Genomic DNA, 25,121 nt, shown 5'->3' on the forward strand with positions numbered 1-25,121 from the left:
CTTATTGGCTTTATTCAATGATTCATGAATCAGGCAGCATCCCAAATAGAAAATAGAAAGGAGCTCCAAAGAGCTGCACAAAATGAAAGGCTTTTATAGGCAGAGGGGACAGAGAAAGGAAATTTCTAGCAACGAGTGGATTGTTTCAGGCAAGGTTACCTTTCTAGGGGGACAGAGGGGTCTATCGTTGGATTACCTCACTATTGCTGACTAGGTAATTCCAGATTGACTGGTTAAAGGTTACATTCTGTTTAAAGGAGAGGCTGAAACTGCACTTAGGTTAGGTATTAAGTTTTGGTTTCATGACGTGACCTTAGCACAGGTGACTCCATTTTGGGCCTGTCGTCTCTCTTTTAATACATGGTGCAAGAATAATAACCAGTGCTTACAGCTTATTCTGTGCCCAGCACTGTCTTGAGCACTTTTATGTTGTTAACTCATTTCATCCTCACAACAGTCTTCCAAAGTGGGCATTAGTATTATCCCCATTTTAGAGTTGATGAACTACAGAGATTAAGTAACTTGCCCAAGGTCACATGGCTAGTAAGTAGCAAAGCCAGATTTGAACCCAAGCAGTTTATCCCAGAATCCATGCTTCATTACTACACTACGTGTAGCCAGATTCACTAGTAGAGTTTTTCTGATGTGCCTTTTTGTGTATGTTTAAGAAAAATCCTGGGGCTGGCCCAGTGGCACAGCAGTTAAGTGCACACGTTCCAGTTTGGCAGCCTGGGGTCCGCCAGTTCGGATCCTGGGTACAGACATGGCACCGCTTGGCAAGCCATGCTGTGGCAGGCGTCCCACATATATAGTAGAGGAAGATGGATGTGAGCTCAGGGCCAGTCTTCCTCAGCAAAAAGAGGAGGATTGGCAGCAGATGTTAGCTCAGGGCTAATCTTCCTCAAAAAAAATAAAACCCTTGAATTCTAGTCCCAATGCCATCTTTTCATCAATATGATCAATTTTTATCCTCCCAAAGTAATAAACTTGATTTTTATATCTACTCTTCTTTAGACAACAGATTACATGTAAGTTGGTATTCAAATTAATAGCAAAGAATCTAAGAAAACTAGACCATGCATAAGCTTGTAGTCTTGGACCTAGTGGTATTTCATATTTGCTTTCCTTTTATATTGTGGTAGATTTTGAGCTATTCAACATAAGTATGCAATCGGGGTCATATTACATACTATAGTTATTGGATCTGAAATCCCATTCAGAAAGAAAATCACACAATGGGAACCCTGTACCCTAAGATAGTGAACCTAAGGCACTGAAGAGAGTGGGGTACCAGAAGCTCCTGTTTGCAACTCTTGGTGACTTGGTTATCTGGAACTCTGACTCCTCCTTCTCTTGCCTTCCCTCTGACCCTTTCAGAAACTGCTTGTTAGCATGCACCTAAAGATGAACGGGGCAGATGGAGAAAGTGACCAAAAACAGTTATTGTGCTAGTCCCTAACTATTTTGCATATTCTTTTTTATTAGTGGAGCATAATGTCATTTTGTTATTCATTTCAGTTTTCAATTGTCTTTTGATTTTATTTAAATGCACAGTATTTCCCATTTGTTCATCTAGAAAGAAAATAATACTGTTTTTATTCACATCAGTACTAATGTATTGAATCCAGGAATGAAGTAAATGTGTTTTAGAGTAATAGATCAGCATAATTTTTGTTCAGATGGCAAACTGAGGAGATACAACCAAAATGCAAAAAAGAGAGTGCATCTCTAGCCTGAGAAGTTAATTATCAGCATTTCGTGAATATTTCAGATTTGGTGTGTTGCTGTCATTACAAAAAATGTAATTCTACTTTTTAAAATATGAGGATAACCTATATACAGTAATTTGTATATAGGTTAATTTGAGTGTAATTTGACACTCTTACTAGGAATTTTTATTACCCTCAGATGGCTATTTTATTATTTATTTCTGTAACTGCTCAATAGAGAGCAGTTTCTCAAGCCTTTTCGCGTGGGCCTTATTCTAATTCACCACTAGAAGCCACACCCAGGGGCACTTTCTTGAAGGACTTTTTCTCCTGATTTAGGGAAACCTGACCTCTCCCAGCTTTGGCTAACAGCTTTGAAGTATGATAGTTTGAAGTTTTCAAATCTGAGCAGCTTTTCTCTTTCTTCAGTTCCTTTGAATGGTTGCTTACCCATATAAAAGGATAGTCATTGTATGTGTTCCAGAGTCCCTTGCCTAATAAAAATCTCTTGCTGGATAGAATTCACAAAATTTGAGCTCCAAAAGGCCTGAACTTAGTCACTGATTTGTTTAATTACTTTACTCTTACTGTCCTTGTTCCTGAGTGTTCACGTTTTCTTGCCCAAGTTCGTCGCAGTTACTTGTGAGTTGGGATTTTAAATCTCAAGAGTGTACTACATTCATCCTAGCCACTTTCAACAGTACCTTCCCGTTCTTACCTACACCTGTCTCCAGCTACCAATTAAGTGTCTCTTATTAGAATAGAGAGAATGATTCCGTCACCCTTGACATGATTTGGATAAAAATCAGATTTTTATATGTAGCCAGTAAGGTACCTGTTTTTGCTGACATTTTTGGATGACTGTAATTTGAGAGCGTGGATTAGAATTAAGGTGGTCTGAATACTGAAGTGATTTTCATATAATTGAAATACAGATGTACCTTGTTTTACATATATATGCTTCAAAATAAAAGTATGTGTGAACAATGTTTGTGAATTAATTCATGCTTTAAACCCACTAGGGGAGCTTTGTTATTTAAAGAAATACTGTAATAAGTCCTCTAGAAAGGAAGAATACTTCCAGCTTACATCTTGTGCAAATCTTTTTTCATTTATCTGTTTTGCCTAAAGCAAAGTATACTTTTATGAGGACAGTACCAACAGGGAGACGGAGCTTGTATAGGACAGGAGGAATTAGGTCCACTATCTGTGCTGAGATCTGAGAGTGGATAAATTTTCAATACATTTTTGCCCATTGATTCTGGAGAAGTAGTTCTCTTGGTCTCCTTCTAACATCTACCTCTTGCTTGTATGCTAGATCGAGCGGTTGGAAGTAAGCAGTCTTGCCCAGACTTCCAGTGCAGTAGCATCCAGCACCGATGGCAGCATCCATACAGACTCTGTGGATGGAACACCAGACCCTCAGCGCACAAAGGCTGCCATTGCTCACCTGCAGCAGAAGATCCTGAAGCTCACAGAACAGATCAAGATTGCACAAACAGCCAGGGATGACAACGTGGCTGAGTACTTGAAGCTTGCCAACAGCGCAGACAAGCAGCAGGCCGCCCGTATCAAGCAGGTCTTTGAGAAGAAGAACCAGAAGTCTGCCCAAACCATCCTCCAGCTGCAAAAGAAGCTTGAGCACTACCACAGAAAGCTTCGAGAGGTGGAGCAGAATGGGATCCCTCGGCAGCCAAAGGACGTCTTCAGAGACATGCACCAGGGTCTAAAGGATGTGGGAGCAAAGGTGACTGGCTTCAGTGAAGGTGTGGTAGACAGTGTCAAAGGTGGACTTTCAAGCTTCTCCCAGGCGACCCATTCAGCAGCAGGAGCTGTGGTCTCAAAGCCCAGAGAGATCGCCTCACTAATTCGGAATAAATTTGGCAGTGCAGACAACATCCCTAATCTGAAGGACTCTTTAGAGGAAGGGCAAGTGGATGATGGGGGGAAGGCTTTGGGAGTGATTTCAAACTTTCAGTCGAGCCCAAAATATGGTAGTGAGGAAGATTGTTCTAGTGCCACTTCAGGCTCAGTGGGTGCCAACAGCACCACTGGAGGTATTGCTGTAGGAGCGTCTAGCTCCAAAACAAACACCTTGGACATGCAGAGCTCAGGATTTGATGCACTACTACATGAGATCCAGGAGATCCGGGAAACCCAGGCCAGATTAGAGGAATCCTTTGAGACCCTCAAGGAACATTATCAGAGGGACTATTCATTAATAATGCAGGCCTTACAGGAGGAGCGGTATAGGTAAGTTATATGGAATTAAAATCCTAAATTATTTATGTCTGGGGTTCCCCTCCCTTTGGACATGGGGTAGTGGCTTTAAAAGGTCTTTGTAGAATGTCTTTCTCTGGAGTATCCAGAGCACTTTAGATATGTCATATGACATCTCCATGAGTTCCTAATATAAGGAGCAAAACAGAGACACAGCAAAGTTAAATGACTCCCAAGATCACATACCAATGAAGCATTTTAGTCAGGAGATGACGATTACTTTAGTTCTCCAATCTTCCATTCCAGTTTCAGACTTTCAAATAAAGCTCAAGCTTTCTAAGGCATTCACTTATTTATTTATAATCACTGGGGCCGGCCCCATGGCCAAGTGATTAAGTTCACATGCTCCGCTTCGGCGGCCCAGGGTTTTGCTGGTTCGGATCCTGGGCGTGGACATGGCACCACTCGTCAGGCCAGGTTGAGGCAGTGTCCCACATGCCACAACTAGAAGGGCCCACAACTAAAAATATACAACTATGTACTGGGGGGATTTGGAGAGAAAAAGCAGAAAAGAAAAAAAAAAGAGATTGGCAACAGTTGTTAGCTCAGGTGCCAATCTTTGGGGAAAAAAAATAAATAAAAAATATTTACACTCACAGAACCACAAAACCACAAATCATTACAGCCTATAGCTATACTACATTGAATTCAAAAGATCTATAACCTTCTGAACTCTAAAAATCAAAGATATAGCCCAACCAAAATGTAATGAACTCTGCAGATATTTGGCTTTAAATATACTTATCTGGGCAATTGGTGTAGAAAGATTAGACTGGAAGTTAATTTGGATAAACATGTCTATTACCCTTGTTATGAATTGGCAGTATTCTTTAATATGCATGGAAAACCATATCTAAAGCAGTGAACTGAACTAACAAATAATCAAATGGACTCTAAAAATAAAACACCTGGTCCTTTGTACCATGTTAAACCTAACTCCCGGTTCAAATTCTAGTTCTGCTACTTACTAACCTTGAAAATTGGGCAAATTTCTTAACTTCTCTAAGTCATGGTTTCCTCATCTTTAACGTATGAATAATAATAGTCCTTAATAAGGTTATTGTGACATTTAAATGAAATAGTTTATGTAAAGCACATAGTTCATGCCTAGCCCCATAAATGCTTGATTGACGTTAGGTAGCAGCTGCACTTGCTGCTATTAAAATACACCCCTCTGAACATGGAGACCTGGGCGTTCCAAGTCGACTGCTCAAGAAAACAACTGCCTGCTTTGACCCCTTTATTTTGATTGGATAGCAAACATTCCAGTTTTAAATTCTTCCAGAGTTTAAAATTCATAGAGAGTTTGTTATGTCTTCAAGGCAGATGTAGCCCAATGTGAGAAAATCAGAGGAAGAAAACAGGTCTCCCAGGGCCCCTCTGTATCCATTTAAAATAACTGAGACAAGACAGAACTTTGGCTCTTCATTATCACCTCATTAGAAGAATCAAGTCCAAGCCAGTTATGAGGTAATGACCAATGCATTTCTTCATTGCACTCTGGATTCTCTGCAGTAGGTAAATGACTAGTTTTATGGAATGAAGAGAGAATAAAGAAAACTTCTGAATTTTCAAAAGCAGAGGTAAAACCTGGGGGGGCTAGGGGAAGACATGTATAATCTGACTTTTGTCACTTCAGCTTTAGAATGGTCTTTCCTTAAAACAGAATCTTGAAGAAAGCAAGCCTTTTTTTCCCCAAGAAAGGCAGTGGAAAAGTCACAACTGTTTTACTCAACTGTTTTGTTGCACCAGTATTTCCATGTGTAGAGCAGTTAGAGATTTCTCCCCTGTTACATATGTCTTTACACAGTAAATATATTTATCTAATTTTTGTTGGTCTTAGGAAAGTTTCACATAAGTGAAATTTTTCCCACAGATTGAAGCTTATTCTTTTAAGCACCAAAACTTTTCACATTTTGAGCATTTTTGGAGAATTTCTCTACCTTCTTTTAACAGAGTAGTATGTACATTGAACCTAATTTGATTGGAAATAGCTTAAAACAGTGGTTCTAACTTAAAGTGATACTCTTAGGTCAGTGAGAGCATAAGGTTATTTGCCTCTATAGTAAATGGTCCTAGACACCTTGCTTTTTAAAGTTCTTTTGTCTGCTTTTTATAGTGTGTTTTTCTCTCCTCCATATCTCCTCCACACTGTTAGTTAGCTGCCTGCAGTAGCCTCTGTTTACTAATTTCTATTTCTACTCTGTTGTAGGATTGGCTTTTTGTCTAGGAAGGAAGTAGGCTAGGGATGGATTTCAAGGATTCTTCTGTTACCAAGAACCAGTTAATGCCTAGATGGCTGATCTAGATACAATTCTGCTTATTTTCGATGCTTTAGCTTATTTTACTAATATCTGAGTTGACAGGAGGGAGGCCTTGCACAGTGTTGCTGCTTGTTGTTCAAATAATGAGGAGAAAGATACTACCACTGACAGCATTTACTGAACTCCTATGATGTCCATAATGCTAGAGGCTTTACATATATTTGCTAATCCTCACAATAGCCCTGCAAGGAAGATTGTATTATCCCCATTTTACAGATGAGGAAATTGAGGCCTACTGGGGATTTAAAATTTGCTAAAGGTCACTCAGTACATGGTAAAGCCAGGAGTCAAATCCAGTTTTATCTGACTCCAAAGCCAGTGTTCTTTTCACTGGACTGAAAAAACAGGACAGGTTTTTTCCCAAGCTCAACCCTGAAATCTCTGTGATTGAAAGACTTGTCTATAGTCTAGCTCTAAGAATCATTGACTGTATTGACAATGGGTATTGGGCCTTTTCCAGGTCAAAATGTTCATTTCACTAAAAATTGAGTTACTATTTTTAACGTATTTTTTATAAAATCCTGTGAATGCACAAGCTCTGGAAAGTTTTCTCAAGTTAGTACAACAGTGTAGGTAGGTAATTGGGGAAACATACTTAAGGAAACCTCCACCCCATCCTCATTTCCCCCTTTTCAGAGTCCCTTCTCAATAATGTCACTCACTGAATGTGCTTCCCATTGCTCTCTACTCCAGTGGTGGCACCAGGTCAAGATTTTTGCCCGAGACCATCTGTTTACTCTGGAATAATCGGAAACGTTCAGAAGCCTATGGAATACAGTGTTTCTCTCTTCATCCACATAATTGTGCCATGACTGAATAGTATTTCTTGAGCACCCATGTGCACTTAGCCTAGGAATTCATTGTAGCAGAGTTTGCATCTGAACTTCACCTCAACCTTTGACTATAAAGTGTTTTGTCTTTGAGCTTTGCATTGGGCTCTCAGGTATGAGTGAGATTATGTATTTTGGGAGAGTAGGAGGCAAGGTTTAGAACTTTTTTTTTAGTGATGAGATCTGTGCTGACTTCAGAGTCTTCCTGTCCCCTGTCTCTTCTTCTCATTAAGGTATTACTGCAAATTTGTTAATGGCACCTGGGTTCACTTAGTACTTTAGAGATAGAAGGGACCCTTAGATAATCTCATTCTACAGATGACATACTGAGGCCTAGAAAAATAAAGTGACTTTTGCCAGGTCACACAGTAAAAGGATTTAACATGTATTTAATTTGCTACTAAAAACTATTCTCATAGGGGCCAGCCTGGTGGCACAGCGGTTAAGTTGGCACCTTCCAATCGGCAGCCCAGAGTTCACTGGTTTGGATCCCTGGTACGGACATAGCACCATTTGGCATGCCATGCCGTGGTAGGCGTCCCACATATAAAGTAGAGGAAGATGGGCATGGATGTTAGCTGAGGGCCAGTCTTCCTCAGTGAAAAGAGGAGGATTGGCAACAGATGTTAGCTCAGGGCTAATCTTCCTCAAAAAAATTTTTAAAATTTTAAAAACCGTTCTCATAGTGTGTCTGTGGTATTAATGTGCTACCATAGAAAAAAGTTCAGCTGTAGCAAAATGCATTGAAAATAGGAACGACCTAGGAAAACAGTTCATCCGCAGTTTTACAGGTTTCTTTTGTAGTTTTTTTCCCTTAGGGGATCTGGCCTGGAATCCAACTCAGCTACTGCCTGTATAGAGCAGTGTCATGTAGGGCAGGCTAAAAACTCTCCTGGTGTTGATGAGCAGTAATGTCATTTTAAAAGCTTCTATTTTAAGGGGATTACTGTCCTTTGGAAGCCGGCTTCTGAGACTGTTTGTATTAAGCCCAGGGATATTTTAAATAGCACTGAGTCATAGGAGCAAAAATACAGAAGGAGGTAGTCACCATGAGCAGTTATCACAAGCAGTAGAACAGACAGTAACTAGGCTAACCCAATTAGGCACAGGACATTGGACTTCTAACTAAATAAACTATTGCTTAAATATAGTTTTACTTTACTATCATTGGACATAAAACAGAGATAGGGTCAAATAGAGCTATTTGAGCCCTTTTATTCCGAGTGTTAAACCTGTTTGTCAACTGTAAATTGATCTGAGAGTCTCCGGAGGGTATGTAAAATAGGTTTGGACGATAGAAACTATTTGAAGTTTGAAATAGAAACTGAGAATATTGGATCAAATTAACTCTTCATTTATAAGAGAAAAAAGCCCAATTAGGAGATGCTCTTATGAAAGGTAAGACCTTCAATAAAAGAGATTAACAGATAAGCTCTTCCCAGTTTAGCTGCTGAAAAGGTAATGGAGGAAGAATGGGAGGGAAGGAGAGAGGAAGGAAGGGAGAAAGAGAAAGAAAATTAATTACTTCATTAATTAATTGAGGTTGGATAAGCCTGAGTTTACTTGCCAGTTCTGACATTGATTAGCTGTGTGACCTTATGTAACCCATCTGAGCCTCAGTTTCCTCTCTAAAAACAAGGTAATGATATCTATTGTACAGAGCTGTTGACATTATTAAATGGGATACTGTATGTGGAAGCATCTAGTATGGTCTGGAGTGTGCCAGGATGTTAGAAAGCTGTCATTACCAAGTCTCCAAATTGCCCAGAAAGCCCCTTTAGCTTTTATTTATTCCCTATATGCTTTTAGGCATCTGCTGTTTCATGTCTTTAAGACAGTGCGCTGCCTACCTTAAAAGTTTTGGGGACTGATTGTCAACTGGGGGCTAATTCTGCTTTTTCCTTTTCAACTGAGGTCTAGTTCTATGTTTCCTAGCCTCTTTTCGGGCTTCAACATAAATGAGGTAACAAAAGGTAAGGAGGGAAAATCCACTTTCCCCAATTCAACGAGGAATACATTCAAGTTCCCACCACATGTTGTGTCCCCTACCCCATTTATATGTCTCCATTCTGGTCAAACACTGACAGAAGCTACCTCAGGTCCCTGATATGCATTTAGGAAATAGTAGTCTGCTCCCGTAGTTGCCTGTGTCAGCCCTGGTACCTAGTTCTTCCTGTTTCTCTCAGTACCTGCTCTACAAGATCTTCAGCCATCCTGTCCTGGTGACCTATTGCCCAACTAGAGAAGCACCACTGGCTCTCAGAGATGGCTTCAAACTTTTGAGGCACACCCAAAGAGTGGTAAAGCATTCCCAGCCTGTGCACTCACCCTGTTTCTCATTCATCAGGAATCTGACCCAAAAGAGCCCTGGCTTATGTTTGATCTAGGAAGGTGACTACTGTGGTGACTAATTCAGTGCATGAAACACTTTTCCAAGATCAGTATTCATTTATGAATTGTTCACCTACAACAAAATTTAGATGTGTTTTAATACTTTGTAGATAGAGCAGGTTTTGTTTCTCGAGGGGAGGAATTTCGACTGCCCAAATAGGACATAACCTACTTTTTTAAAAAGGATCTTATAATGTTAAGGCTTTCTGTTTGCTGATAGTTAAACCATATTTAGGTCTCTGTGTTCTCTTTGAGTTGTAATGGTTTAGGAAGGATCTTTGAGTAAAAAGTCTCAAAATGAGATTATTAATCTCATGCTACTTTTGTGTTCCCAGATGGAATCTCATGAAAAGCATGTGCCAGTCAAAATCATATACTAGTAGGATCAAGAACCCCTACTTTCACGTCCAGAGAGCTTTCATTGGTGTCATTTGAAGGGGTTAAAATACTTTGCAGGGAGTCCTTGGTTTTAAAAAATCACATATGAAAGGCTATACACAATTTCCCTTCCCTTTTTCCCCTCTACTCTTTGGTTTGGTGTTAATATTGAATGAGAGGACTGAGGTGCTCTTTTTATGAATTCCCTAGGTATTTGGCTTCTCCATTTTAAGATTTAGACAGGAAATAAACACTAGCAAGTAAAGTAAACAAAAGAGATTATAATATTAATAATGGGAATAGTGGGAAGTCAGTGGGAGATGGAGTATAGGCACTTTCTTCCTTTTGTTGTTGTTCAGATATTGCATTAGGTTAATAGTACAGAAAAAGAAAATTTTTTAGAAGACAACAATAAAACAAATATAACAACAAGAGGCATGAACCAAGTGGTTCAGATCCTCACTACTCTTCACTAATAGGGGAAAGTTACTGCATCTTTCTCGGCCTCCTATTTCTTTTTTTTTTTCCTCCTCCCCAAAGCCCCAGTACATAGTTGTTATATCCTAGTTGTTCTATGTGGGATGCCGCCACAGCATGGCTTGATGAGCTTTGCATATATCTGTGCCCAGGATCCAAACCAGCGAACTCTGGGCTGCCAAAGCAGAGCATGTGAACTTAACCACTCAGCCACAGAGTCGGGCCCCCCATTTCTTAATTTTAAATTGAAGTGCCTCCCAGGGAGGAAGGAGGTGAGGATTAATGTAGAAATGTCTTCATGAATCTGAGTTCCTCAGAGGCGGATGCTACACATAGAAAGGCTTGGGGGTGTGGGTAAATTGTTGTTGTTCTTGTTATTATTGGTGCTAGTGTTGTAATGTTTTGATACTTACAATGGTTAAGTAGATTAGATTGAACTCTAAATTCCGCCCCCACATGCACTCCTCCACCCAAAGTAACACCATATCATTTTTACTGGGCTCTTTGTGTTAGCCTGTTTTCAGACCATAATTTCACACATGGGTTATGTAAGCCACACAGAGGCTGATGGCACTGAAAAAAAAAGTTTGACTGGAAATTGCTAAGGGTGATCAGGTTTGTGCTTTCAAACTGTAGGCTGTGAAAAGAGCTGAGGAGCAAACTTCCGTGACCTTGTTGAACAAATTAGAGAAAGTGTTTTAATAACGACAGGCCAATAAAGTTCTTTCAAGGTACTGAGGCAACCCAGAAGACCTGCATTCCGAGACACCAAGGGCATCTTGCCAACCTCTTTCTTCATCATATTTTTCAAAAGTCTCCAAGTTTATGGCTTTCTTAGTTTCCTCCCTGATGTTTCCTGCAGATTGGAGGTACTTACTATGGTAACCGAAACGCAATTGTTTGTGTGACTGTAATAGGATTTCAGCTACACAATAGCAGCTGCAACTTTTCTGTTCTTTCAGAAAGTCATCATTCTCCAGGTAATTCTTATGACTTGAAGAGGGAAACACATGCTGGTAGTTAGTAGTCGACGAATTAATGGGGCTGTTTCAACTGGACCCATTGTGGACCGCCTTCACTCCTCAGTTCTGCGTTTTTGTGTCACCTTGGCAAGTCTCCTAACAAGTTTGTCCATTTCGTCTCTGGGAAAATGAAGTCCATTCTACTTACCCAGATGCTACTTTGCTATTTAACTACTTGCTAGTACAGTACTCTCTCTAGGAACAATAATTATATTTTCTAATTTGGGAAGACTCAGCTTGAGGAGAACTTACTGCTAATTTCCCATGTAATCGTGAGTAAATTGTTCAATCTCTGAAAGACTTTATTTTATTTTTTTTTAAAGATTGGCACCTGAGCTAACATCTGTTGCCAATCTTTTTTTTTTCCTTCTTCTCCCTGAAACCCCCACAGTACATAGTTGTATATTGTAGTTGTGGGTCCTTCTAGTTGTGCCATGTGGGACACCGCCTCAACATGGCCTGATGAGCGGTGCCATGTCCACGCCCAGGATCCAAACCAGCCAAACCCTGGGCCACTGAAGCAGAGCGCACGAACTTAACCACTCGGCCACGGGGCTGACCCCTGAAAGACTTTATTTTCTACAAGGGCATGGTAACGATTAGCAGTTTCTACTCACCTCTTTCTGGAGATTTATAAAGATAAGATAAAATGTACTTGAGATGCTTTCTAACACACATACAAAACACATGCCATGAAAGGAAGGGGGGTAGGACAATTTTATCAATTTAAAGGAAACGTGGAACAGGCCAGTGAATGGAACTAGTTGAATAATCTGGCAAACTTGAGCCGGGGAAATGGCAGGAACCCATTTGTTTGCTTGTGCTGGTGCTCTTGATGAAGAAATAAGAAGTAAGGAGCTTATGCCCAAAGTGGAGTAAACCCATTTATGCCCAGTAAACCCATTTGTGTGTTGTCATAGAAAACAGTGAAAATTCCAGAATATATAAAATTGGGGTTGTGGAGATAGATAAAGAAATGGAGGATTAGAGAAAAAAAATCAAAAGTAGGAACCCGTAAACAGTGGAACCACATAGCATTTGAGACCACGTGACAATCAAGCAGTCATGTTGAACTCCCTCACTAGGGCTTGTTGGAGGGAACAAGGAGAATCCCAAAAGAGAAAAATGAAACCGAATGTGTACTTGTGATATATCTCTCCCACTGAGCACCTTTTTTGTGCCAGGCATTTGACATCTGTCTCCTATTTAATCTTCACAGTTGCCCTTTGGAGTAGATAGATTTCTTCTTTACAGATAAACACAGTCACTCACCCCAATAAGTTGCAGAGCTAGGATTTTAATTCAAAACCTAGACTGAGCAGATATATCAGCTGATACATAGTGCATAAAAAGTGCGTAAAAACATTTATAAGTGCAAAGAAGGTGCAGAGCAGAAGCAGTGAAGATAGAGCCTTCAGATATAATAGGAGTTGAAGCAAATTTGGTCTGAAAATGGCTTCCAGAACCTTTGACATGTTAGTGACCATTATATGGTAAACCTTGGCTTATAAAATCAAGAGTTTGGGAACAAGTACTGAGGACTTTTTTAAGTACTATATGATTCATAGATAGTATTACCTATTTATGCATAGTGTTACATAATTAGAGTCTCTCTCTCTCTCTACAAACAGGTAAAAATCTGAGGGGCAGCCTAAGATATTATTAATATATCATCTTAGCTGTTCACGACTGTAAGTATCCAAAACAGATTTTGTCACAACCCTAACCCATGAAACAGCACAAAAAGGAACCTAAAAGAGATACATGCAGGAACTCCATAAAATACTCTCAAACAAAAGTTGCAAACAGCGCAAGGAAATCCAGTTGATGAAAGAAACCCAATGTGAAACAGATGAAACAAATGAGAGATTATACTGCCAGATGACAACAGAATGATACCTTCAAAGTGCTCGGGGGGGAAAACACTATGACCTTGGAATGCTATGTCCACCTAATTTATTATTGGAGAAGGAGGGTGAAATTAAGACACTTTCAGACATATGTAGCAAAAATTTACCACATATAAAAACCTTAGCTGAGAGAAATATGAAAGGATATACTTCAAGAAGAAAAAAATTAGCTCAAACAATGGGTAAGAGAAATCAATAAAGCCTGTTGGTAAATCTAATTAAGTAGGGACTTAAAACTATATTTATTAAAACATCTTAGTGTCTGCATCAATTTGGATCTAAAATTCTGGAAGAGAATATGAGATTCAAGGTTTGCATTTCAAAGGAATATTAAAGGGTATTAAAACTTTGGGGGGAAAAGCGTATTTTGTACCCTAATCTGCCTCTCACTTGCTATCTGACAAGTTTCTCTTCACTTTATTTCTGTCCCCTTCAATTAATGGATGCTCACAGAAACGTTAGGATAAATAAAAGACAAATGCGAGTGCGATTTTGGTTTTCAGTTAGATGTATATATATGCAACTCCTGTGGCCTAGGCAAAAATGACAAAATAGGCTGACTTATGCCTTTGTCTCCCAGCAGGTACTTTCTACTGCAGAGATGATTCACAGGGGCAGGAAGGCTCTCGTGACTCTGACCTCTTCTTCTCACCCGACCTTTTATAATATACAACAAAATGTGTGTCACCCTAGCAAAGACAGTTCCCAGGCTTGGGGGCTAGGATATTCTCTAGCAGCAGCCTGTGAGCTCTGACTTGGCCTGGCCCTTTTCTCCTTATCACCCAGAATGAAGACAGTGGAATAGAGGGCAGGCTTATCTTTACAATAGCGTGAGGCAGGAGAGCTGAAAGAAACCAGTCAGCAGACTGAGTTCAAAATGATATTGACAGATGCAGGTATAGTCAAGACTTTACCAGGGATTAGATCTATAGAAATACCTAGGGAACTACAGTCATGCACCCTATAATCACATTTTGTCAACAATGACCGCATATACAACAGTGGTCCCATAGGATTAGTACTGTACATCCTGGTGTAGTACACTGTACCATCTGGGTTTGTGTAAATGTACTCTGATCGCACAGTGACGAAATCACCTAATAACACATTTTTCAGAAGGTATCCTCGTCGTTAAGCAAGGGATGGCTGTTCTTCCTATTGCTGAATGCAGGTATCAGAGGTAATGGAGATGAGGGAGGAGCTTGTTCTTTGTGGCGCCAAAGGACTATGGGGTGAGATTACGAGTAGCTAGGTTTTAGTTCAGATTTAGATAGATATCTGTCTTTGAAGCAGTGAAAAAAACTGCCTTAAAAAAAAAAAGACCCTGGCACTGGCCGTATTGAAGGAGAGATTGCTTGTCAGGATGTTGTAAAAAGAATTCCTCCATTGAGAGAGGTTTAGCTAGACCTAGACCTCTACGATCTTTGTACCCCTAGAATTTAAGATTCTTTCTACTCAGGGAACCTATTTTTATCTTTCAAACAATACTTTAAATGTTTGTAGTATATTTCTTTTCACAACATACTGCTTCTAACAACTGTAAAGGAGTAGGGGGTTACATGAAATAATGGTAATCTTAGAGACATGTAAAATAGGGTGTGGGATATTTGCATTTATTTTATGGTTGGCACAACGATGTGGACTGGTGATGCGCCTCAAATGAGACTAAGGCGGTGAATCAGTCACCGTAGGAAATATTTGGTTGGTTAAAAAGTTTCAAACTGGGGCTGGCTCCGTGGCCGAGGGTGAAGTTCGCATGCTCTGCTGCAGGCAGCCCAGTGTTTGATTGGTTCGAATCCTGGGCGTGGACATGGCACTGCTCATCAAACCACACTGAGGCAGTGTCCCACATGCCGCAACTAGAAGGACCCACAACGAAGAATATACAACTATGTACCGGGGGGCTTTGGGGAGAAAAAGGAAAAAAATAAAAGCTTTAAAAAAAAAAAGTTTCAAACTGCCCATTAATTCAGGAAGAATGTATTCATGTGTTGCCTTCTTTTTTACGAAGTGGAAGCATTTTCAGCAAGGCCAGTATTTTCCTTGGTAGGCTATGAAGATGAAAAGGAGAAAAACAGACCTTTTTTCACACCTCCTGTGTGTTCAAATGAATATAAAAGATAGAAATTATTACCCTTATTTTATAGATGAAGGAACTTGCTCAGGAAAGTGAGCTAACCTAAGACCATACAGCTTATGAGAGGCAGAACCAGGACTTGAACCCAGGTGTTCCTCGCTATAACACCTATAATCATTTTTTCCCAATGTTCATTATAAAACTTTCAAACACACTATAAACTTGAAAAAAATGGTACAGTGAACACCCATACACCCACCTCTTAGATTCTACATTTATTATATTGTTTTATCACATATATTTCCATTTATCTATCCCCTCATCTGTCTTATTTTTTTATGCATTTCAATGTAAATTGCAAACATCTATAATCTTTTTTAACAGCTTTATTGAGATGTAATTCATATACAATACAATTCACCCATTTAAAGTATACAAATCGATAGGTTTGAGTATATTCACAGATTTTTGCAACCATCACCATAATCAATTTTAGGACATTTTCATCACCTTCTAATCTTCCCAACCCTGCCCCAGTCCCTGGCAACCATTAATCTTTCTGTCCCTATACATTTGCCTGTTTTGAACATCTCATATATGTGGAATCATACAGTTTGTGGTCCTTTCCGGCTGTCATCTTTCAATGTACCATAATATTTTCAAGGCTTATCCATATTGTAGCATGTGTCATTACATGATTTCTTTTTCTTTCAAAATTATACCACATTTTATTTATCAATGCATCAGTTGATGGACATTGAATTATTTTCACTTTTTGGCTATTATGAATAATGCTGCCATGAACATTCATTTGCAAGTTTTTGTGTGGAAATAAGTTTTCATTTCTCTTTGGTGTATATCTGGAATGGAATTTTTGGGTCATATGGTAACTCTTTGTTTAGCTTTTTGAACAATTGCCTGTTTTCCAAAACAATTGCACTATGTTACAGCACTGCCAGCAGTGTACCAGGGTTCAAATTTCTCCACGTTCTCATCAACACTTGTTTTCTTCTTCTTCTTTATTCTAGGTCCATAATCTTTTTATTCCACTCCTCCTCCCACTGATTCCACCTTGACATCAAGCTCCAAACCATCATGTCATTATAGTACTGTCCAGCCCCCTTTGTAGCTATGTGATTTGGATTAGCTATAGACATGACTCAGATTTCTTTCTTATAAAAGGTTTTAGCTTATCTGGGCTCCTTAAGTAGTTTCAAAGTGGCTTCACAGTGTAAAGGTTAAGAACTTGTATTTTAAAGTCAAACAAACCTAGATTAAAATTCTTGCTCCCCTACTTAATTTCTGTGTGGCCTCGGGCAAGTCACTTTGCTTCTCTGAGCTTCAGTTTCCTCATCTGTAAAGTAAAGATATTACCTACTACCTTCTTGGGGTTGTGAAAATGAATTTGCATAGTAGATACTGAATAAATAGGAGCTGCTACTGCTATTACTTTTTTTTAATCTATTCTAATGATATGTGTGAGCCATATTTAATATCAAATAAGATTCCCCAATATTCCTGAGAGACTATACAATTTATGGGCCAAGAGATTAGATGGTAGCCTATGGAACACATGCCAAGATGTCATACGGGTCTACTTTCATCAGCATACAGGCTGGTTGCCACTACCACTGTGTTCCCCTCCCTGCCACCCATCATCAATCCTTAGCTTAGGAGAGATCTTTGATACCAGGCCTACCTCTTCCCTTAAATTCCAAGGGACTAACACATTGGAACACCCCTTTTAAAAAGTCTCTAGCCCCTCTCTGGTGAGGAGAGAGGTTGATAAAATCGTCAAACACTAAAAACACCGCAAAACAGTTGGCTTAAATAGGACATTCATGAAACAGTATATTAACATAATCTTATGGCATTTGGTAAACTTAAAATTTGGTGGAAAATCAATTCCAGAGGTAGTGCACATGTTTCCAAGCACATACCTTGGGCAGCAGATAAAGGGAAAAACAGAGTCACAGAGAATATCAGCCCCAGTTACAGACAAAAGGTGGAAAGGCTTTCTGATCGATCTGTTTAGTCACTTTGGTAACAGAGTTTCGGTGTGAAAGAAAACAGTACAGAGATTCATAGTAAGGATAAAGGAGAACTAAAGAGGATTCAGTAACATAGTAAAAAGGATCACACTATGCCTTCTTAAAAAGAAATTCTTGGGGCCAGCCCGGTGGCTCAGTGGTTAAGTGCACATGTTCTGCTTTGGCACCCTGGGGTTCGCCGGTTCGGATCCCGGATACGGACATGGCAGTGCTTGGCAAGCCATGCTGTGGTAGGCGTCCCACATATAAAGTAGAGGAAGATGGGCACAGGTGTTTTCTCAGGGCCAGTCTTCCTCAGCAAAAAGAGGAGGATTGGCAGCAGATGTTAGCTCAGGGCTAATCTTCCTCAAAAAAGAAAGAAAGAAAGAAAGAAAGAAATTCTTGGGGCCAGCCCCTTGGCCAAGTGGTTAAGTTCACACACTCCGCTTCAGCAGCCCAGGGTTTCACAGGTTCAGATTCTGGGTGTGAACCTAGCACTACTCATCAGGCCATGCTGAGGCAGCGTCCCACATTGCAGAGCCAGAAGGACCTACAACTGGAATATACAGCTGTATACTGGGGGGCTTTGGGGAGAAGAAGAAGAAAAAAAGAAAAAGATTGGCAACAGATGCTAGCTCAGGTGCCAATCTTAAAAAAAAAATTCTTGTGTCTTAGAGAAGGAATGGACTTTATGGTATAGTTATTTATTATATAGTTATTGGAAGGGAGAATGCTGGTGATGCCACAACATAAAAATTACCAAAAACAGAGAACTTCCATGTATTCCTTAAAAGTTTGCGTACTACAGGGGCCGGCCCCATGGCCAAGTGGTTAAGTTTGCACAATCCACTTTGGTGGCCCAGGGTTTTGCTGGGTCGGATCCTGGGCGCGAACGTGGCACCACTCATCAGGCCGTGTTGAGGCGGCATCCCACATGCCACAACTAGAAGGACCCACAACTGAAAATACACAACTGTGTACTGGGGAGATTTGGGGAGGAAAAAAACAGGAAAAAAAAAGTTTATGTACTACAGATGTGGTTAAAAACAAGAGGAAAGGGTAGGATAGTTTTAAATGTTTGAGTTAGTTCTGGCATTCTTTTTTTTTAAAAACAAAGTTCTCTGAGACTCATGTGCTAGTGTTAGGTGTGTGCTTGCCTGAGTAGTGCTCAGAAGTAGTATATTCTCCTGTTGGGGTGAGCCCTCTGTCTGACAGAGGCTTCCATTCTAATCCCCATAAGTTAGAGATGTGTTTGTTCTTCCCTTTGTATTCTTTTTTAATGTGTGGTCTTCAACCTTTCTCCTGCCTGCTTAGCTCTTTGGTTCCTGGGGCTCCACACACAACCTGCCCCAGCGTTCACCAGTACCAGAAAACCCATTTTCCTAAAACACTGTTCATTTTGTCACCCTCCTGCCTCAGCAATCAGCTTTGGGCCCATGTACTGTCTATTCCAGAATCCCCACTCCCTTGTCTACCTGTTAAGACCAGGTTTCCCTTTCTCTCTAACGTAGATCCTCTATTCCAGTTATCCTATACATATATACCTCCTGCCCTTTACCCATGTTCTTTTTCTACATGGAATCTCTGATCTTGTCCTTTAAACCTGTTACAATCCTATTAGTCTTTAGCTGCCCTGCCCAGGTTCCATCTTTATGTAGAATGAACCTTCTTAGCCTAGTCCTACTTGCTAGAGAGAAAAGATGAATAAAATGATCCCTGCTCCCAAAGAACCTTATCTCCTTCCATTCCCCCTATTTTTATTCAGCTATAGCCCCATTGGCCCTCTTTCTGTCCCTCAAACCTGCCAAGCTAGTTCCCATCTTGAGAACTTTGTACTTGCTGTTCCTTCTGCTTTAAGATACTCTTCCTCCCAATCTTCACAAGGCTTCGTTCATATCATTCAAGTTTCAACTCTGATTGTTTAAGAGTGTTCAACAGGGAAGTGGCCTTCCCTGACCATACCACCTAAACCAGCTGCCAGGCACTCTGCTGCATACCCCTGCTGATCTTCTTTGAGTTACTTATCCATCCCTGCAGTCAGCTTGGTTTTTCTGCCCCCAGACCCCCCACTTTAGCATGTACACTCCTGAGGGCAGGCATTCTGTCTTGCTTACCACAGTATTCCCACTAGTTTGAACATACCTGTCACACAGCAGGCTGTCAGTAAATATTTGTTGACTGAGATATCCCAGACACTGTGCTTGGCCATGGGAATGATGGCCTCTGAATCATGAACATCCAGGTGAGTGTCCTGTCTAGTGTCAGAATAAGCTGCTGGTGACTGCTAGAAGGTCACTTTCCATTTGTGTGCTGTTTATCTTCTCAAGAAACCTGCTTAATTGTAGTCTAGTTTTTGCCTCACATATGCTTCTCAGAGCAGAGAAAGAACTACCTCGTTTGTTATGGGTATGCTCAAAGCTAACCAGGGCTGCTAGCATCGCTGCGAATACTGTATGTTGAGAAGAATGTGGAAGAACCCTGTTGCCCCTATGATATGGCCTTGTGACAAGCTGTCGATTCCAGGGACTAAGAGCTGTACCACTAGCATGCCCTGTTACCCAAGGCCACTCACTGGATTTCTTTGCTTTTATTTTCTTCCTTTGCAGAATGGGTTTTAGGGATTGGATGTGAATAACACCAGAAAAAATGCAGAATGCCTGAAATTTACATTTGTCCTCCCTTCTTAGATGTGAACGATTAGAAGAACAACTAAATGACCTAACAGAGCTCCATCAGAATGAAATCTTGAACTTGAAGCAGGAGTTGGCCAGCATGGAAGAGAAAATTGCATATCAGTCCTATGAACGGGCCCGGGACATCCAGGTTAGCAAGAAAGATCAGGTGTAAAAGCAGAAGACTAACAGAAAGTAGAATGGGAGCTGCCAGGGGCTGGGGAGTGGGAGGAATGGGGGGATTATTGTTTAATGAATGTAGAGTTTCAGTTTTACAAAATGAAAAGAGCTGTGGAGAGGGATGGTGGTGATGGTTGCACGTTATGAATGTAATACCACTGAACTGTACACTTAAAAATGGTTAAGATGGCAAATTTTATATGTATTTTACCTCAGGAAAAAAAAGGGAAAGGAATGAAGTACTCATACATGCTGTAACATGGATGAATCTGGAAAATATTATGCTCAGTGAAAGAAGCCAGTCACCAAAGGCCACATATTGTATGAAATGTCCAGAATAGCTAAATCTGTGGAGACAGAAAGTAGATCAGTGGTTGCCAGGGGCCATGGGAAGGGGAATGGGGAGTGATGGCTAAGGGGCCAGGGGTGCTTCTTGGGGAGGATGAAAATATTGTAGAATTTGATATTAGTGATTATTGCACAACATTGTGAATTTACTAAATACCACTAAATTGTACACTTTAAGATAAGTAAAATGGTAAATTTTGTTATATGTATTTTACTACAATAAAAAAAAAAGTTTAGAAAAAAGAAGATGGGGAGGGTAGAGTATCAGGAGAAGCTTATACCAACTGTAATATACCTGCTCCTCAAATGAGATGCATTTCTCCAAAGTCTGTACCATTTGGAGGTGGTGTGCTTGCTTAGGTTCTTGGGAAATGTTTCTTAGGATCACAAGAGTCTCGGTATGTAGAAAACCACATTACATCTGTTGGTTACTGCTTTAAGAGCTGCTCTGACAAGTCTCGTGGCCATCTTGCCTGTCTTCTCCTTCTATGGCAAAGGAGGCTTTTGTTCTAGCTGCCAAATCCAAACCCTTTACAGGTGCATTGCCAGGCGGTTTGCGAGAATAACATGAGGCAGTGATGTTTAAGGCTCTAGTTTATTCTATGGGAAAACAGAATATTTAACTTTTTCTCATCCCAGTTGGGAGGTATTTCTAAAAGAACAGTTGGTGGTTTCATATGAAAGCATCTTAGTCTTAGAGAAAGAAAGTGGTCCAGGAAACTTGTATTACAGCAGCCTAAAGGAATCAAGGGAATGTCTAAATCATTTGCCCAGCTGCCATCTTCTCTAGGCCTCAGAATTCTAGTTTAATTTTTTCCCCAAGATCATTCTGGGCTGGGAAGTATCTATTGTCTGTCCATTCCCTGGCTAGCTTCAGTCTCAAGTTGCCTGGCCTTCACTTCAAATCCGTGGAAGCCAGGACCCATTGAAACCAAAACCAGAAAAACCCAGGGCCCACCACTGCTGGACTTTGGGGAATGTCTGACCATAGCTAAGGAAATAGGTTGTGTCCTCTGAATGTTATGATAAATTTTATATATACTCGTGGGTGAAGGTCATAGCCTTCAGGGGAGCAGATGGCTTGTAATGTTTGGTCTAGTGTTTGGGCATAGTATCCTCTTTACAGAGATCAACCTAAAAAGGGGAGTGCACTCTTTTTAAGAAGACAGAGCAGGAAGCCCTTTCCACTGATTTATTTGACTTCAGAAACACGAGGTAGTATGTACAAGGATGACCAAAGGATGTTCACCTCTCCATTATTATAGTGGAAAAGTTGGAAATGACCTAAATCTCTCCAGTAGGGAACTGGCTGAATAAACTGTGATATATCCATACGATAAAATGCTACATAGCAGTTACAAAGAATGAGGTGAATCTCTACGTATTGACATGGAGAGATCACCGAGACCTACTATTGAGTGAAAAGAGCAAATTGTGGATCAGTTCCTATAGTATGATGCTATTTATATTAAGATGGAAAATAAAAAAATAATTCCATACATTTCCCTAGGCACATATATGTATACACTTAAACAAAGGTGAAAGGATGAACACACACGAAACTGACAGTGTTGCTTCAGCAGCAGGGACTGGAATTGAGGAAAATATCAAGAGAGACTATGTGTCCCATTTGAAATTTTTTATGAAGTATGTGTGTCCTGTGCAACTTAAATTAATAATTTTTAAATAGAAAAAAGAGAAACAAAATCATGTATCTGAGGTCTTGTCATTAAAAGGTTCAAGACCAAATCTGATTATGTTCACTGCTTCCTGTGAGCTATCCCATAGGATAGCAGTGGAGAGCAATTTAGGTGAGTAGTAGTTACTTGAATAGTGAGTTTTATATTTGGCCTCTCACATTCAAGGCTCTAGCATATTTAAAGCATATTTAAAAGTATTGACGGGGTAGCTCAGGATGCATCTGGCTTGCCAAAGGGGCGTGTCATCTACTCAGAGTACTTGTGAGCAGAAGGTTTAACTAATCCCTGTTCTGGCCCACAGGAGGCCCTGGAGGCGTGCCAGACCCGAATCTCCAAGATGGAGCTGCAACAGCAGCAGCAGCAGGTGGTACAGCTGGAAGGGCTGGAGAATGCCACTGCCCGGAACCTTCTGGGAAAACTCATCAACATTCTTCTGGCAGTCATGGCAGTCCTTTTGGTCTTTGTCTCTACGGTAGCCAACTGTGTGGTTCCTCTAATGAAGACACGCAACAGGACGTTCAGCACTTTATTCCTTGTGGTTTTCATTGCCTTTCTCTGGAAGCACTGGGATGCCCTCTTCAGCTATGTGGAACGGTTCTTTTCCTCCCCTAGATGATGCTGGCACAAGAAGGCAGTGCTCCCCTACCCTATGGCGAGTGCATGCAGCGAAGAATTAGACAGCAACTTACCTACTCTGAAGTTTTCTACAACAACAAGAGTTGAGTGAATCTGTTTACATTTAGAATAATGTTTTTTTCTTCAAGAGACACAATTGCAATAGTATTTTTTAGATTTTATCCAAGAAGTTTTTTGGGCAAAAATCTTGGATCATTTTTATGTAGCATGATTTTCCTTGGGATGCAAATCTTAAACAGTCCTTTAACATGAACCAACAACCTGGAGCACACTGAAGGGCATTCTAAATTGTGGCTTGAAGGACTACACTAAAACCCACTAAAAAGATGCGAAAACCTGATTAGGGAAACCAGTTAAACCTAACGCCCTGCCCTGTCTGGGCTCACCACCTCGCCCCCTCCCAGACTAACTTTACTGTGAAATCCTACCACATTCCATGTCTGAATTTTTGGATTTAGGGTGGATTTTCCTTGTCCGTGGAAGAACACATGGATCTCCCCGGCTTTCAACCCAAGTTGGCCACTCATGCTAACTGTGGAAGTATGATCTCTTTCGAACCTAGTCCCTTAACCTTTGCTAGGATACAAAAGTGAGAGCATCATGCCCCAAAGGATCACTGCACAGTCCTACTACAGTATTTCGAAGTAGCCCTCTAAATATTTAATTTTAAGCAAAATCCCATGGCCGCACTTTTAAGGTTTTTTTAAATACGTGTATAGTCACCAATTTAAAAAACAAAAAATCTGAACAGCATACTTGAAGAATGTAATACTCAAACTCTCAGTGCTTCCTTATGGTTTCTAATAGGATTTTTTATTATTGTTATTATTATTATTGGGTTTTTTTGGAAAGGGTTGGGAGGGTCTTTTATTTTTCCTTTGAAATAAAGAAGTGATGTTTTTAAATGAAGAAATGTGTGGATATTTAAGTGTGCTGCTCCCTCTTGTCTTGAAACAGTTTGAGTAAAGGAAGACATGTTATAAGTGCTCCCCTCTGACGCCCTTGTTTTGAGGTGCAGCTTGAATTTCCTCCTCTGGCTGCTGCTGCTTATTGGTGTCCTGCCATTCCCACACTGCTACTTTATGAGCTCAGCTTGGTTGGAGAGGAAAGAGATGTGCAGGGAGAGTGGGAAGCTCTTTCCACAAATCAGCATAATAGGATAGAGATTTTTTTTGCCCCAAGAAAATGTTCACCCGGTGACTTTGGGCTGGGATTGTCTTTAGGAAATATTGAGACTATATTATGAGAGTCATAAATAATTCCTTGTGTTTCCTTAATTTATTTTTTAATACCCACTGATTACTGAAACCAAAGTGATGTGGAATCTTCTGTCTGCATTTTGACCCCAGCATCCTTAATTTCAAAGCTTTATTCCATCTGCCCAAGAGAATCAGCTGAAGGTGATTCTCCCTAAAGAGCAGAAATGTCAGGTTAGAAGGACCCAAGTTTGGGGTGTAAAATGTTGTCAACTCTCTGTTCATCTAGACTGACTTATTAACATAACTATGCTCAGTGGACTTGGATGGACAGTTTAGAAAAGTGCACTGAGCCTTCCCCATCCTATAACCGGTTCCACCGTCGTGGTAGAACTTTGGCTTTTAGAGCTTATCTAGAAAACTTAGTTAATCTTTTAATATTCGTAGTGTTAAATCACAAATGCTGTCCCCTCTTGGCCTCAGTTCTGTGCAACCAAGTGATGAGCAAGGGGCACATAATAAGCCCTGGAAAGAGTAGCAAAGCATGCCTTGCCTATTTCCCCTGTACAAGGAAATGCTTTTGGAACTAGGTTAGCATTGCCTTGTCTGTCGGAGAGGATGATTTGCATGACAGCTTCAGCTTCCTGTGGCTTTGGCAGGCTGGCCTTCTCAGAGTCAGCATCTTGTTTCCTAATCATTTTGCTACTTTAACTCAGGTACCCCAATCCTTCACTCCATCCCCAGATGATTGTAGTACACCTGTTAGCCCTGTTGACCTCTCAAAATTAGTGCCCAGAGCAAGAACCACAGGGGTGACTTTTCTTTTAAAAAATAATCAGAACCAATTCGTGTTCAAGCTAAAAACAAATTGTTCCCAAGCCTATGTATTTAAAATGTTACTTTGCCTAAAAGTATCACACTGACTTTAGGCAGGAGTGCCAAAGGACACCATGACCTTGTC

General features: G+C 40.4%; 1 protein-coding gene across 4 annotated transcripts in view; it reads left to right on the plus strand.

Annotated features, from left to right (window-relative positions):
* TMCC1 (transmembrane and coiled-coil domain family 1) overlaps positions 1 to 23,722 on the plus strand; it is a 247,725-nt gene extending 224,003 nt beyond the window's left edge. For all 4 annotated transcript variants that reach the window (XM_046669546.1, XM_046669553.1, XM_046669572.1 and 1 more), the window contains 3 exons: positions 3,028 to 3,962; positions 20,116 to 20,251; positions 22,630 to 23,722. In XM_046669546.1, the coding sequence (XP_046525502.1) occupies positions 3,028 to 3,962; positions 20,116 to 20,251; positions 22,630 to 22,944 (1,386 nt within the window). In that variant the 3' untranslated portion in view covers positions 22,945 to 23,722. The remainder of the gene's footprint in view (positions 1 to 3,027; positions 3,963 to 20,115; positions 20,252 to 22,629) is intronic.
* The last annotated feature ends 1,399 nt before the right edge of the window (positions 23,723 to 25,121 follow it).

This window comes from Equus quagga, chromosome 1 (assembly GCF_021613505.1).
Source record: "Equus quagga isolate Etosha38 chromosome 1, UCLA_HA_Equagga_1.0, whole genome shotgun sequence".
Classification (NCBI taxonomy): Eukaryota; Metazoa; Chordata; class Mammalia; order Perissodactyla; family Equidae; genus Equus; species Equus quagga.